The sequence below is a fragment of the Hemicordylus capensis genome, chromosome 4 (genome assembly GCF_027244095.1).
Source record: "Hemicordylus capensis ecotype Gifberg chromosome 4, rHemCap1.1.pri, whole genome shotgun sequence".
Classification (NCBI taxonomy): domain Eukaryota; kingdom Metazoa; phylum Chordata; class Lepidosauria; order Squamata; family Cordylidae; genus Hemicordylus; species Hemicordylus capensis.
In genome coordinates this window covers 252115358-252130709 of record NC_069660.1, presented here as the reverse complement: position 1 = coordinate 252130709, position 15352 = coordinate 252115358, and the positions used below count along the sequence as shown (strand labels likewise).

General features: G+C 45.2%; 1 protein-coding gene across 1 annotated transcript in view; it reads right to left on the bottom strand.

Moving 5' to 3' along the window:
• MEP1B (meprin A subunit beta) overlaps positions 1 to 13324 on the bottom strand; it is a 58195-nt gene extending 44871 nt beyond the window's left edge. The window contains exon 1 of the mRNA XM_053245948.1: positions 12350 to 13324. Within this exon, the coding sequence (XP_053101923.1) occupies positions 12350 to 13324 (975 nt within the window). The remainder of the gene's footprint in view (positions 1 to 12349) is intronic.
• Positions 13325 to 15352: the final 2028 nt, after the last annotated feature.

Here is a 15352-nt window from a genome sequence, read left to right as displayed (position 1 = left end):
TGCCTTTTGAAAGGAATGATATTTATCAGCCACTTCTTTAGGAAAATCCAGGGAAAACATGATTCAAGAGTTATCCCACATGAACTCCTTCCCTCCTTTTGGGCATGCCTCAAAAGATCTTCTTTAACCATAGATTTTAAAAACTTTACGATAAATGGATGAGGCTTGTTGGTGGCACATAAGGGAGGAATAGAAATATGATTCCGATTTCCTACTCCTCGGGCAAATAAAATATTTTGCCGAGGAACGCTTTAATGAAGTAAATAGCCTTTCCCAAATGTTCTTCGACATAGTCTCTGTCTTCTACACATATGGGCTATGTGCCTGCGCAGAGACCTCATCAGAATCTAACAAGCTCAATTATCCTGCTTTGGGCTGGAAACCCGCCCCCAGCTGCTATATGCGGCTGCCCCACTCCTCATCCCTTCAGTCTTTCTTCATCAGCGCTTCAGTGAAGATTGTGGAGTCTGCAGCTTGTCAACGAGTAGCAATAGCAATAGCAATAGCACTTACATTTATATACCGCTTTATGGCCGGAGCTCTCTAAGCAGTTTACAATGATTTAGCATATTGCCCCCAACATTCTGGGTACTCATTTTACCGACCTCGGAAGGATGGAAGGCTGAGTCAACCTTGAGCCCCTGGTCAGGATCGAACTTCTAACCTTCTGGTTACAGGGTGGCAGTTTTACCACTGCGCCACCAGGGGCTCGTAGGATCAAAATACTCCCTTGTTGTTTTTCTCCCTGCTTATTTGTTTTTTTCTTATCATTTTCCTATTATCTTCACGTAGTAGTGTTTTTTCATTTATTGCAATTTAGTTTTGCAGTTATTTCCCCTACTTTGGAGCTCTGATCTCGGCCGGGATGGAGCCTGGTGGCCAGCCAGCCTTCGGCTTGCATGCCAGGCAGGACAAACTTTTAAAAATGCATTCGCTGTGGATCTAAGATCCCTTGCCCCGATACTCATATTGAGTGTCTATTGTGCCTGGGGGAATCCCACGTTGTTGAGACCCATCTTCATTGCCAGAAGTTCACAAGGAGCCTGCTGTTTCTGGCCTTGGATCTATGGCATTGGTGCATGGCACATGCAGTGTCACCCCAGGCAGTTCACAGCCAAGGTGTGTTGAATGTCCAGGCGGACACTTTGAGCAGGATGACAGTGGTCTCACACGAGTGGGCACTGCATCAGGGTGTTCTGAGGGACGTGTTCGTGACATGGGGGTTCCCCAACTCTGGACTTGTTTGCGGCCTGGGACAATGTGCAGTGTGCCCTCTGCTGTTCCAGGGGCGGGCAGGGTGAGGGTTCTCTGGGTGATGCTCTGGTCATGTCCTGGACGGGCCCTCTCCTGTACTTGTTCCCTCTGTTTCCTCTCATCCCGAGGGTCCTGCGCAAACTGAAGGTGGATCAGGCCAGGGCAAGCCTGAGAGCCCCGTGGTGGCCCAGGAGGCCTTGATTTTTGACCCTGCTGCTCTTGGCAGTGGACTGGAGATGCCTACCTGCCCTGCCAGACCTGCTGCCTCAGAAACAGGGATGAATGCTACACCCGGACATTTGGTCCCTTCATCTGACTGCATGGAAGGTCCTGCCGACTTCCCATTGATACTTAAGGAAGTGTTGGTGGCTGCAAGAAAGCAGTCCATACGGAAGTCGTGTGATCACAAGTAGACTCATTTTACTTCTTTCGCTTCCAAACATGGGTTTGATGTATTTAATCCATCTGTAAAAGATGTATGTAACTATCTATTGTCCCTTAAGGAATCTGGTTCGAAGATTTCGTCCCTTAAGGTGTATTTGGCTACCATTGTGGCACGTTCTCCCTCTGACCGGGCTTCCTGGTTTAAAGACCCAGTAGTAAAGAGTTTCCTGAGGGGTTTATCACACGTTCCCAGATGATCCGGTTATGTCACTGGCTTGGGACCTATCACTAGTCTTGGCTGGTCGATTACGGCTGCTTTTTGAACCATTGGTTTCAATTGATCTCCACCTTCCGACCTGGAAGATCGCCTTTTTGGTGCCCATTACCTCGGCCAGGCAGGTGAGTTATAGGCCCTAAGGGCTGATCAACCATACTTTCAGTTCCATAAGGACAAGGTAGTGATCAGGACAGATGTCAAGTTCCTGCCCAAAGTGGTGTCCAAACAAATCCTTCATTGGTTGCACTGTTTAGACGTTTGAAGGGCATTGTCCTACGTTCAAAGGTCTGCTGAGTGAAGGAAATCTCCCTCCTTTTTTGTTCTCTATGATGGGCCTTGTAAGGGTCTACAGGTATCGGCCCAGTCCATGTCTAGGTGGGTTGTTTCCACAATCAAGCTTTGTTATCAGTTGGCTCATAAACAATTGCCTGCAACAGTTAAGGCACACTCTGTTAGGTCTGTGGCGGCCTCTGTGGTCTTTGATCGTGCAATCCTGTTGGACCCAATATGGCAGGCAGCTACTTGGGCTTCATCCCATTCATTTATTCGTCATTATGCAATTGATACCAGGGCACGAAATGATGCTGTATTTGGCAGGAGTGTCCTGCAATCCATTTTCAGTTAATGTACCTGTTTCTGAATTTTAAAAGTTCTGGCAGATTATATTGATTCTGTTCTTCCCTCCTCCTTGGGTGCTAGCTTGTTATGCGCCCATATGTGTTGAAGACAGAGACCACGTTGAAGAACTTGGTTCTTCTAGTGGTCATATGTACTTCTACACGTCCGCCCATCCTCCCCACAGGGTTCACTGAAGCTGGACTCTGTGACTGAAGGGGTAAGGAGTGGCACAGCAGGAGTTCCCGGCCACTGCAGGAGAATCGAGCTTGTTAGATTCCGACGAAGTCTCTGTGCAGGTGCGTAGCCCATATGTGTAGAAGTACAGATGACCATTAGAAGAACCAACATTACAGGTGAGTAACCTGTAGTTCTGCAATCCCAAAAACACAGAGATTCAAATGGCGAGATTAGAATTCCAGGATATACGCACTGGCTTGCAGGCTCTTATTAACTATCTGCAATGTGCCTAAAGCGGAATCAACAGAGGAACTTTTATCTTCTAATTGAGAGATTTTGCTTTCCAAACACCCCCAATCTGGCAGTAATAGTCTCAACAGAGGCTTGAAGTGAAGTAATTGAAACTACTTTTATTATACCTCTTCTTTACTCCAAAAACAAATATTCATTTTTATTGCTTTATCTCAGCAGTTCTGAAGTTATGATGTCCCAAAAGACAAAACATTAAACCCACAAACTTCTATTTTCCAATGTTGTATTTAGAAGCCAGGTAAGTTAGCAGAAAACCTACAAGGGCTATCAGTAACCTTCTCCAATCAACTTCTTCCACATTAGCATGATAAACCCACCAGATTCAGAGAAAAAGTAAATGGGATCATAAAACTTAAGATGAAAATATATAAAGCATGCAACTTGTAAGGCATGCAATCAGTAGAAAGCATATAGCTAGAATTCTGCTTATAAAACCAGTCAAATGAAATAGAATTATACAAAAATGGCATGAGTACATTTTTATATTTATCATTACCATATTTTGCAAATTACCTAGTTTTTCCAAACACAAGCTGCTTTACAGTAAACATGCAAGGTAAAGTAATGTTCTTCTTCCTCCAATAGATTATTAGAACAATTCCTAAGAAGCTGAGCTACCTAGATTCAATAGAAAACACTTCCCTCTCCCCACCTTGAGAAAGCAGTGCTGTGTGACAGAGATGCTTCTAGGAGCAGAAATATCACAGCACTTACCAGGTAGGGCAAGGAAGACTAGAACTCCCCCGCCCTCTTGCCCTTAAGGGACTTTATGGCAGCTTCTGCTTCTGTCACAACCTTGGGGATGGGATGGAAAGGCATTTGGATGACTCAGGTTACTATCCATTTTCATTGCCCAGACCAGCAGAAAGTCTAAGTCAGCAGAGAAAAACTGGAGAAGCTAGTAAAAAAAAACCACACACACACACAACCAGAGGGCAACTCCAGTATGTACCTACAGTGGCTTATCTGTTTCCTTAATGGAGAACATTTCTATTAAGTGTAAACACAGCATACAGCTTCACTCTTAAGCTTATAGATATCCTTGGGTCAATGAGAACCCAGCAGTTTACCTTGCAAGATGAACAGTTTTGGAGTCTTGCTATGCTGCTTGTCCGTTTCAGCTCTAAGTGTTTCTGGTGTGTAGCAGTATACCAACACAGAGGACCATGTGGTAATAAAAATATGTCCAAAACCTTGGATTGGAGATCTGTGGCCTGCGTCTTCCTAATTCTGCTGCATATAACTATGTTCAGGACTGTTATTTCTGGTGACAGTGGCTGTTAACATTACAGCAGCTTCCAACTTTCTGCCAAAAGTTGCTGAGGAGATCAGAAAAAACTTAAAAGAAGAAAAAGTTATATTATATGTGCATGCATTTTATACATGGCTGTTTCTCTGTAATTAGTATTACCATAGAAATAAAAAACTCTAGCAATTTCCTTTTGGGGGGGGCCCTATTAGTGCACATCCTCTTCTGATGCTAGGTATATATGTAGCTAGACAAGTCTGCAAGTGTCATACTTAAGTAAACCAAAATGTAAAATACTATAAGCAATCTTGGGAAACAAGTTTTATTTATTATCAGACTATGACTATTACTTTTGACTTAAATATGTCCACCAGTGAACACAGCACTTGTTAAAGGGGAATAAAATAAATGTTATAATACAATATATTATAAATTTTAACACAAATAAGTTATTTTTAAAGTGTTTAAGAGGTATCTCTTTAAAAGAGCTTGGTGCCCTCTGGTGGTAGAATAGTAGTATAACCACTAGATTACATTTATCAAGGTTAGAAAAAGATCACACCTCCAACAAACTACTTGGAATCAAACCTTCACATATGATGTTCTGGGGAGCAGAAGGAAACCATGGAGGTTTACCAAACCCCTCAACACTTTGACAGCATTGCCTTTATAAAGAAACCAAACCTGATTTATAAAGAAAACAAATTTGATTTCGAAGCAACACATCCCACAATGGGTGATCATTCAATAAAGAAGTCAGAGAGAAAACCATATGACTTTTTTTGAGAATCAGAATTTGTGGAATATGTTTCCATACATGCAGTAAGATAATATCTTTTTAGAGACAAGAGAAAGATTTCTCTCTCTGTTTGTGTATTTATATGGATACTGGATGATGTCCTAATGAAGCACACAGGCAGCACGTTCATAAGGGTGAATGCAGTCCAACAGATACCTCAGTCCCAAGCCAAGTAGAGCTTTAAAAGTCAAGACCAGCACCTTGCATCTAGCCTGGAATGAAACGGTAACCAATGAAGCTGCTGCAGGATGGATGTGATACTCGTGAAGCGACTTGCACCTACAAGCATCCTTGCGGCAGCATGCTGCACCAGCTGAAGCTTCCAAGCTATCTTCAAGGGCAGACCCACATAGAGCGCATTGCAGTAGTCCAATCTGGATGTTACCAAAGCATGAGTCAAGTCCGACTTCTCCAAGTAGGGTCACAGCTGGCATACCATCCATAGCTGGTAAAAGGCACGTCTGAACACTGCCACCACATGAGCCTTCAAAGACAGCTTCGGGTCCAGAAACACCCACAAGCTGCGGACTTTGTCTTTCCGAAGGAGTGTGACCCCGTCCAAGACCAGATTTACCTCACTACTCAGATGAACAGTTTTACCAGTCCAGAGCACTTCCATCTTATCTGGATTGTTTGAGCTTGTTTGCCCCCATCCAGTCCAGAACAGCCTTCAAGCCCCAGTTCAGAGCATCCACTGCCTCCCTGGTGTCTGCTGATTTAAAAGATAGGTAGAGCTGGGTGTCATCAGCATACTGATGGCATCACAGCCCACACCTATGGATGGCCTCTCTTAGAGGTTTCATGTAGATGTTAAACAGCATAGGGGACAGAATCGATCTGTGGCACCCCATAGGCCAAAGGTCAGGGGGTGGAGCAGGCATCCTCCAGCACCACCTTCTGAGTACAGCCCTCCAGGTAGGAGTGGAGCCACCATATAACCATGCCCCCAAGTCCCAACCCGGAGAGACATCCCAGGAGGATACCATGGTTAATGGTATCGAAAGCTGCTGAGAGGTCCAGGAGAATCAACAGAGTCACACTCCCTCTATCTCCCAGTGTAGGTCATTCACGAGGGCGACCAAGGCAGTTTCTATCCCATATCCAAGGCGGAAGCCAGATGGAAAGGATCTAAGTAATCAGATTCATTTGCATTGTTTTTCAGAAAGAGTTGAACATACTGTATGCTCTTCACTACTTCTATTTAAACTTGTCGGCTGGCTCATGATGCAGTTCTGCTGCTGAAGCCAAACAGGTTTAACCATGAGCAGATCCTGGATGGGAGACCAATTGGGAACTAGTTGTAATCTCTGCGGCATAATAGTGCAGTAAGCGTAAATTGTAAGTTTAAACATATCACCTAGGGTGAAAATGTGTAGTAAAGTAACTATGAACAAATAGTGGTGAAGCAGATAAGAATGAATGTATTTTCTCTTTTTAATCCTTGAATGAAGAACATGGATGCAATGTTTAATGTGCTTGAGCGACATAGTTCAATAAAAAAGGTTTATTTTTTACACTCGTCTAGCTAATTCAACAGGTACATAATTCACTTGCATGAGACAGTTTAGGATCACATAAGCATATATAAAGATACTATACGGAGTGGGGCTGTCTGGGCTACAGTGGTCATCTAGCTCAATCCCTTGAATTAAGGCATGAGTTCAATCCCTTGAACTGAGGCTTCTATATCCAACCAGCTCAGCCCATACCATCCAGAGAACAGTGTGGTGTGAGAAGAAGAGAAGAAAAAGCAGACTATGTGCCAGAAGACAAGGATACAAGTTCCTCTTAAACCCATGCAGCCCTTCTTAAACATTTCACTGCCTTTTTATGTCTAGACCTGCCGGTTTTGTGCTTCTCAGTAGTGCATTCCTGTTTTCTGAACACACCAAGATAGTGGATACCTTGTAGCAGCCAAGAAAAGAAAGTTCTCACCTCCTAATGGAGAGACTCCAGGCTCTATTGCAGGAATATTTGGGAGGTTGCCAGGCTTGCTTTAACGGTCCTCAGTTTGTTGGAGCTGCTGTTGGCAGGAGAGAGACACTTTTGACTTCTTTCAAGAGTGCTTTCAGTTACTCCATCTAGGTTCTTCATTCACCAGCTCAGTTTCCCTCAGAGGAAACAATTTCCCACCTCACATGAGAATATTGTTTCTGACTTTGTTCTGAAGAAAAGCATTTCTGATTGGTTGGTTGGTTGAATTGATTGATTAAGTGCCATCAAGTCCTGCTATGCTGCCTCATCATGGTGGTGGTGGGGTGTTCCTGGGAGGGATGAGCAAAGTACGCTGAGAGGTATACTCCCAGTAGGGTCACCCAAGGCATGAAGGTCATCCCAGCTGCCCAGCTAAAGCAAGCAGGGACCTAAATTGGGCAGCAGCGATTTAGAAAGGGCCGTCACTTTAGTGACAATGACAAAAGCATTTCTAGTAAAGCATAAATTAGACTTCAAAATAAGTCTTAACATGCTCTGCCCCTCTGTACCTCACTTCCAAAATGTGATACAAGCATCAAATTTTAGAGGTAGAGCCATGTAACTCTGTGACGCAAAAATGAATCTAGTAACACCTTAAGGACTATCAATCATGTTGTAACATTAGCTTTCATGGACTAGATCCCACGATCAGATGCATATGTTATTCTCAATTGACAGAGTGTGTGTGTGTGTGTGTGTGTGTGTGTATACACGTGTACACACACACACACACACACGAACAGTGAGGCCAAATGCAAGAGGTATACTCTGTGATACTTCAGTGTCAAACTTAAATGCTTATAAGGTAAGCATAGTGAAAATTTACAACAGAAGTAATAATAAATCTTCCTAGCTTTGGTAAGTAATTAACATGAGTAGTGGTAGAGAAATCCATATCTTGATTTAAGTCTTAAACAGATAGTACCAAACTCCCTAATAAATTATTAATTAGCCGTTTGACAATGATGGCTCCCTTTTAGGTTTATTTGCTGAAGAATGGTTAGTGTAAGGTAAGGTAAGTGTCAGTGTCCTGGAAAACAGGAATATTTTTTCTATTGGCCTCTGATTATTTTATTTTTATGTCAGATTTTGTATCTGTCCATTCTTTTCCTTATTTCCAGAAGAAACAACAAAAGGGCACTGTTGGCAGGAAGTATAGTAAGACCATATTATTTAATGTAGAGTAACACAGCGGGGGAAATGATTTGACTAGCAAGCTAGAAGTTGCTGGTTCGAATCCCCGCTGGTATGGGAAACACCTCTATCGGGCAGCAGCAATATAGGAAGATGCTGAAAGGCATCATCTCATACTACACAGGAGATGGCAATGGTAAACCCTTCCTGTATTCTACCAAAGACAACTACAGGGCTCTGCGGTCACCAGGAGTCGACACCGACTTGATAGCACACTTTACATTTAACACATTGATGATAAAATCTCAAGTATTTTTACATTCATATTCAACATAGAATCTGGTATGCAATGGTCCCCCCCTCCCCATACACACAGAGAGAACAGAATATCTTAAATAATTCTGATAATTGTTTTTTATATTCATCGTGAATACAAACCAAACTTTAACATTTAGAATAGATTTAAAAAATAACATCCACTGGAAAATAATATAAATTCCTGACAAAATTTCGTTGCAGACACAAAGTTTCTGGATTACCTAACTTGTACTAGAGTAGCATGGATATCATTTCACAATCTGAGATTCTTCCAGATTGGTATTTCTGGAATGTGAACATTTCATTTCCCCACCCCTGCAAACAACAGAGCCCAGTATACTCCCAGTAAGGTCACCTAAGGCGTGAAGGTTCTGGAAATAAGGAAAAATAAGGAAAACAACAGAGGTCATCTATGCAGCAATAAAAAATCTCTCTGTGTAATTTTTTGAATCACCCCAATGCTTCAGCAGAGACAGGGGTGAAGCCACTGTTGAGCAAAAGGGTTCAAAGAACCAAGGTTGCCAAAGAGTGTGATATCACATGCAAAGGGGGCATGGCCCGATCGCCAGAGGGCCCACCCCATTCCTCTTGAGCTAATTTCCAGCTAGCATTTTCTGGCTAGCAGCATTTATTTCCCTTCCTCTTCCTTGCTGGAGAGAGAAGATGGGAAATAAATGCTGCCAGCCAGCAAGCACTAGCTGGAAATGGGTTTGGGAAAGCTCACACGGACTCTATGGAACCCAGGCCAAGCACCTTTTGTACATTTATTTTACATATTTTTATACTGCCCAAAACTTACGTCTCTGGGCAGTTTACAACAAAAACAAAAAGTTAAAACATTAGTTAAAACAAATAAATGTCAAATTAAAACATTGGTTAAAATAAATGACAACAAAAAGTTACAACATTATAAGAATTTAAAACCTTAAAACAATATTTTAAAATGAAGTTAAAACTATTAAAATTGTATTTAATTAAAAGCCTGGGTGAACAAATGTGTCTTTAAAGATTTATTAAAAATTGTCAGAGATGGGGAAGCTCTTATTTCAGCAGGGAGCATGTTCCAAAGCATCAGGGCAGCAACGGAGAAGGCCCATTCCCAAGTAGCCCCCAAATAGTCACATGCACAGGGTGTCACTGGGGAACCGCCGGTGGGGCTGGACACAGGCTGCCATTTGGCTGGCTTTGTCAATGGCCTGAGACGAGCTCCTTATCCTGCCTCTCAAGGACAAGGAAGCCCTGTGACAGATGGATCAAGGCACGTGTTTCTATTGCCTACAAATCACAATTACCTGCCCCTGCAGGTATAGCAGCACACTTCACCAGGGGTGCAGCAAAATCAGCTCCATTCCATACTAATGCTGCCCGCCCCCTCCATAATGCTAGAGTTCTCATAACACTAGAACCAGGGTCATCCCGTGAAACTGCCCAGAGATTTAGGACCGACAAAAGGAAGTGCTTTTTCACACAATGCATAATTAACCTATGGAATTCTCTGCCACAAGATGCAGTGACAGCCACCAGCCTGGATGGCTTTAAGAAGGGCTTAGATAAATTCATCTAAGATTGCATTCATCTCAAATTGAGAGAAAAACAGGTTGCTCACCTGTAACTAATGATCTGGTAGAGATCCGTCAACACCCATAAGAATGGGTTCTACGCCTGCGCAGGAAACCCGCAGTAGACATGCTTCAGCTTGCCATGGCGTCCAAGTCCCTCCCCCATACAGAGTGTGCTATTTAAGAGCAGGCTGGACGCGACGTCCCTCAGTTCTTGGACAACAGCTGTGGAGGACGACCATCCTGTAGGTAGGTGAGTTCACACTTGCCGATAGGACATCCAAAGGGTAGTAGCATGCACACCAGTACGCACATAGCAGAGCACCACTACTGCAGAGGGGAAGGTCAGGAGGGTCATATGGATGTCGACGGAGCTCTACCAGATCATCAGTTACAGGTGAGCAACCTGTTTATCTGGATCGAGATCGGTCGACAGCCATAAGAATGGGTGTTTAGCAAGCTCCCTGTGGAGGAGGGTGCAGGAGTTCTATTGTACCACCTGCTTAAGGATGCTTCTCCGGAAGCTAGCCTCTGCAGCAGAGCGCACATCTATGTCGTAATGTTTAACGAATGAGAGATTTGAAGACCAGGTTGCTGCTTTGCAGATATCCAGGAAACTAACTCCCAAAAGGTGTGCTGCTGAAGAAGCGTAGGCCCGAGTAGAGTGGGCTTTGATGGCTTCTGGTGGAGTCTTTTGCTATAGTTTGTAGGTGAGCAAGATGAGCTCAACTAGCCCACCTTGACAATCTTTGTCTAGATATGCAGGAACCCTTGGCAGAACCCTTATAGGCGACGAAGAGGCGCTTAGTGGATCGAAAATCCTTCCCCCGAGCCATGCAGAACAAGAGAGCCCTGTGAACATCCAACAAGTGCATGGTCTTTTCCAGGGCTGACTGCGGGTACTGAAAAAAGGTAGGTAAAACTATGTCCTGATTTAGATGAAACTCAGAGACTATCTTTGGTAGAAAGGAGGGATCTAGACGCATGCGGACCTTATCCTCGTGAAATCTCATGAACGGGGACTCAACCCTTAAAGCTGTAAGCTCGCTGACTCGCCGCATTGTTGTTACTGCAATCAGGAATGTGATTTTCAGGGAGACCAATCATAAAGGTGCCATGGCCATAGGCTCAAAGGGCTTTTGCGTAAGCGATGAGAGAACCAACAATAAGCTCCAAGGTTCTACTGGTGCTTTCATGGGAGGATAGTTATTGGAGAGGCCTTTCAAGAAGGCCTTGCTCAGTGGATATGAGAAAAGTGTCTTCCCATCACTACCTGGGTGTTTGGATGAAAGGGCCGCCAGATGGACTTTCAGAGAAACATTAGCTAGGCCTTGAGACTTCAGGGTGGACAGATAGAGAAGCACTTGTCGGACAGACACTTGTCCTGGCAAAAAAAACCCTAGACTTCACATAGGTTTTGAAACGTAGCCACTTTTTGAAGTAGTTGCACCTAGTAGAAGCCTTTCTCTGATTCAATAGGATGTTGTTCAGAAGCCTATTCGCCAAGCGATCAGACGGAGCGTTTGCACGTCTGGGTGAAGAACATGACCCTCGCCCCAGGAGAGAATGTCTGGCCTTGGTGGAAACTGGTGATATCGGTTTTTGGACAGTCTGTGTACCTGTGGAAACAAAGACTGCCTTGGCCACCACGGAGTCACAAGAATGCAGGCTACTGGGTTTGACAGGAGACGAGCTACAATTCTTGCGATCTTCGGTTGGGGTGGGAACATGTACGGCGTTTCCCTTGTCTAGTCCAACTGAAAAGCATCCCCCAGTGACCTGGGGTCGTGCCCTGCTCTGGAACAGAAGTGAGCACGCTTCGTATTCTCTGAGGTTGCAAAGAAATCCACCAACGGCTGCAGCCACTGACCGAAGAGCGGGCTGAGATACTTGAGAGTTGAGTTCCCATTCATGATGTCTGTCCTCAAGAAAAACCCGACTGAGATCATCTGCTAGGATGTTGTCCTGACCTCTGATATGTACTGCAACAGGGTAGATCCAGTGCCAAATGCACCAGTGCTACATCTGGACACCAAGTGCACATAGGCTCTGATATACTGTTCCGCCCTGGTGGTTGATGTATGCCTGTGCGGTCGTGTTGTCCAGTTGAACTTGGACATATGTGCGTTCCACGATTGGTAAGAAGGCCCGTAGAGCATGAAAGACCGCCAGCAATTCCAAGTTTATATGGAGCTGCTTCTGGCCCATGGTCCATTTTCCCTGGGTCTGGCAGCCCTCGCAATGAGCCCCCCCAACCCAACAGGGAGGCGTCTTGTCAGCCATATCGTCGGCACTCTAGTCTCAAATGGCACGCCCTCTAAGAGGTTTCTGCGGGCTGCCCACCACGAGAGCGATCGAAGAACTAGCGCCGGTATGTCTAGGTGCTTCCTTTGGCTGTGTCTGCCAGGATGGAAGACAGAGAGAAACCATAGCTGCAACTTCCGCATCTTTAGGTGGGCATAGTGGATCACTGTATTGCATAAAGCCAATACAGGATCACTGTACTGCACGAGGCCAAATAAGCGTTGGATCGATTGTGCTGGTTGTATTGGTTGCTGTTGAAATAATGTCACTAGATCCCTTATGCAAATATACCTCTCTTCCAGCAAGAATGCTCTTTGGTTTATGGTGTCTAGCACTGCACCTATGTAGTTGGCTACCTGCATAGGTTCTAGGTGGGACTTTTTCCAATTGACTTGGATGCCCAGATCCTGGAGGACCATCAGCACAAAGCAGATCTGAGAATGTAACATGTTTCTGTCCTTTGATGTCAGGAGCCAATCATCCAAATAGGGGTAGACAGTGACTCCCTGTGTCCTGAGGTAGGTGATCACAGCAGCCATACATTTCGTAAAGACCCTTGGCACAGTGGACAGTCCGAAGGGCAATACGTTGTATTGGTACACTTGACAGCCGACCGTGAAATGCAAGAATGTTTGATGGTGTGGACGGATATTGACATGAAAGTGGGCATCCTTGAGATCCAGCGTTGCTAACCAACGCTCCCCCTGAAGGAGAGGCAGTATTTGTTGCAATGCCATCATCCTGAATTTCATGATGTAAATCAATTTGTTCAGTTGGCGAAGGTCCATGATGGGGCGGATGCCCCCATCCCACTTCAGAATTTGAAAGTAGCGGGAATAGAACCCATCCTGCCTGTCCGCCCACTGCACCAGGGCTATGGCCCCTTTCTCCAAATGTTCCTTCACTTCTTCTTGGAGGGTTGATGATGAAGGAGTGAACCTCATTCCAGTAAAACACGGAACCATCTTGAACTTGATGGCATACCCCAAAGATATGATTTTAAGACCCAGTGGTCTGATGTTATATCATGGTGCCATGCAGGGGCATGGTGCGACAGCTTGATGGTTGGCTGTGGTGGAGACAGAGGGATGGTATGATCTGTCAGTTGATGTGATGAAACTCCCGCAGGCAGGAATGGATAATGGAGAGGTGACGGTGTGTGGACTTTCTCCTCAAAAGGCACTTCTGGGTCTCTGACGTCTTGGGACGTTGAGACTGGGTGCATTTAAACTTGTGGTAGGAGCGTCTTTAGAAGGGTTGGTATAATTTCCTATAGTCTTTGCTGGTTGCGGAACGGGGGTCGTTGTCTGAAGGCAGGACAATACATTGTTGAATAGGAGGAAGTTGAAAGCTGCGTAGTAAATATCTTTGCCCTAAACTTTGATTTTTTGAGTTGCTCCATCGTGGAATCCGTTGACTGACTCAACAGCCCATCTAAGGCAAGGCCTTCTATTTTATCTCGCATGTCATGTTGCAAGGATGTGGATCACAGCCACGCGTGTCTGCGAAGAGTAATGGCTGCAGCCATAGCTCGAGACTCACTCTCCGCAAGGTGCTTGGCTATACTGAACTGATGTCTTGTAAGGTCTCCAGAGACCTCCAACGTCTTCTGGAACTTTATTTTAAATTCCTCCAACTCCAGTAACAAGTTATCCCAGAGAGAATGAGTGTATTTTGTGGTGCACGCTGCATAATTGGCCACCTTTATGGGCAAACACGCTGTCGCATAGAATTTCCTTCCAAACTGTCTAACTTACGGCCCTCTTTCTCTGGTGCGACAGTTTGACGTTTCCCTGATTTTGAAGCGGTGGCGCAGTCAATCACCAGCGAGTTTGGAGCTGGGTGTTTCAGCAAATAAGTATTATCCTTCTCCATAGCGTGGTACAAGATTTCTAGTTTCTTGGAGGTGGGTGTGGAGGTATGGAGCACCTCCCAGGCACACTTCGCCACCTGTGTGATAACAGGAAGCATTGGGAGGGCCACAGGTGCAGTGGATTGTGACTGAAGCATAAAATTGTAGATGAGATCATCTATAGTGGCCAAATCTGAGTGGAGGTCGAGGCCCAGAGCCTCTGCCATGGTCCTCATGTGTTTATGGTAAGACTTAAGCTCCTCATTAGGGGAGACAAACAGTTGGGGCTAAATCTACAGGGGGTTCTACAGGGGTGTCCTCTCCCTCTGGATCCGACTCAAAATCAGAAGAGCCATAATGCTCCGATGGAAAGCTCATAGGCGATGGCAGAACTTCAGTCTGTGTTTCCACAGTTGTTACTGAGGCGGCATTCAATGTCACAGTCTGTGTTGACACTGACCGCATCAGCGGTGGTTTTGTTTCGGAAGCCTGGTGCACCATACCTGGGGAGCAGGTCTGAGTCGCCATGGACGCACATGTGGGCACATGAACTGGTTGTGGTTCTGTAGGAAGTGATGTCAACTGTAGAGCCAATGGAAGTGGCGTTGCTGGTCTCCATGGGTGAATGGACTCACCAACAGGGGAAGCGGTGGCAATTGCTGGACCAGAGCCGGGGACATGCGCCGGTGCAGGATAGACATAACTGCAGGTGTGCCACAGTAGTGGAGTGTGCAGCTGCGCCACGGAGAGCATAGGCTGTGTTTGTGCCGGAGGGTCAACTTCTGACACTGGAAAACCTCGAAATGTCGACATCGGAGGTGTGCTGGCAGTTGAGTCGAGCAAGGAGAGCAGCGTGTGTGAAGTGGCCGAAGGAAGGCCCACGTCATTGTCTTCAGTATCGAGCTCGACATCGAAGGTTGGGAGTGGAGACTGATGGCGTGGTGTCACCTGTCTTGATGCTGAAACCACTGGCACGTGTAGACTCGACGGTAACGCCGGTCGAAGCATCTTCAGCGTCAATGCAATGTGTTGATGCTGGAGACGAATGTCCTTTCAACATCGACACTACTGGAATGCAGGTCGGTTCTGATTGCAGAGGTTACATCGACACAGTGGCTGTAAAAGGCTTCTCGATACTGAG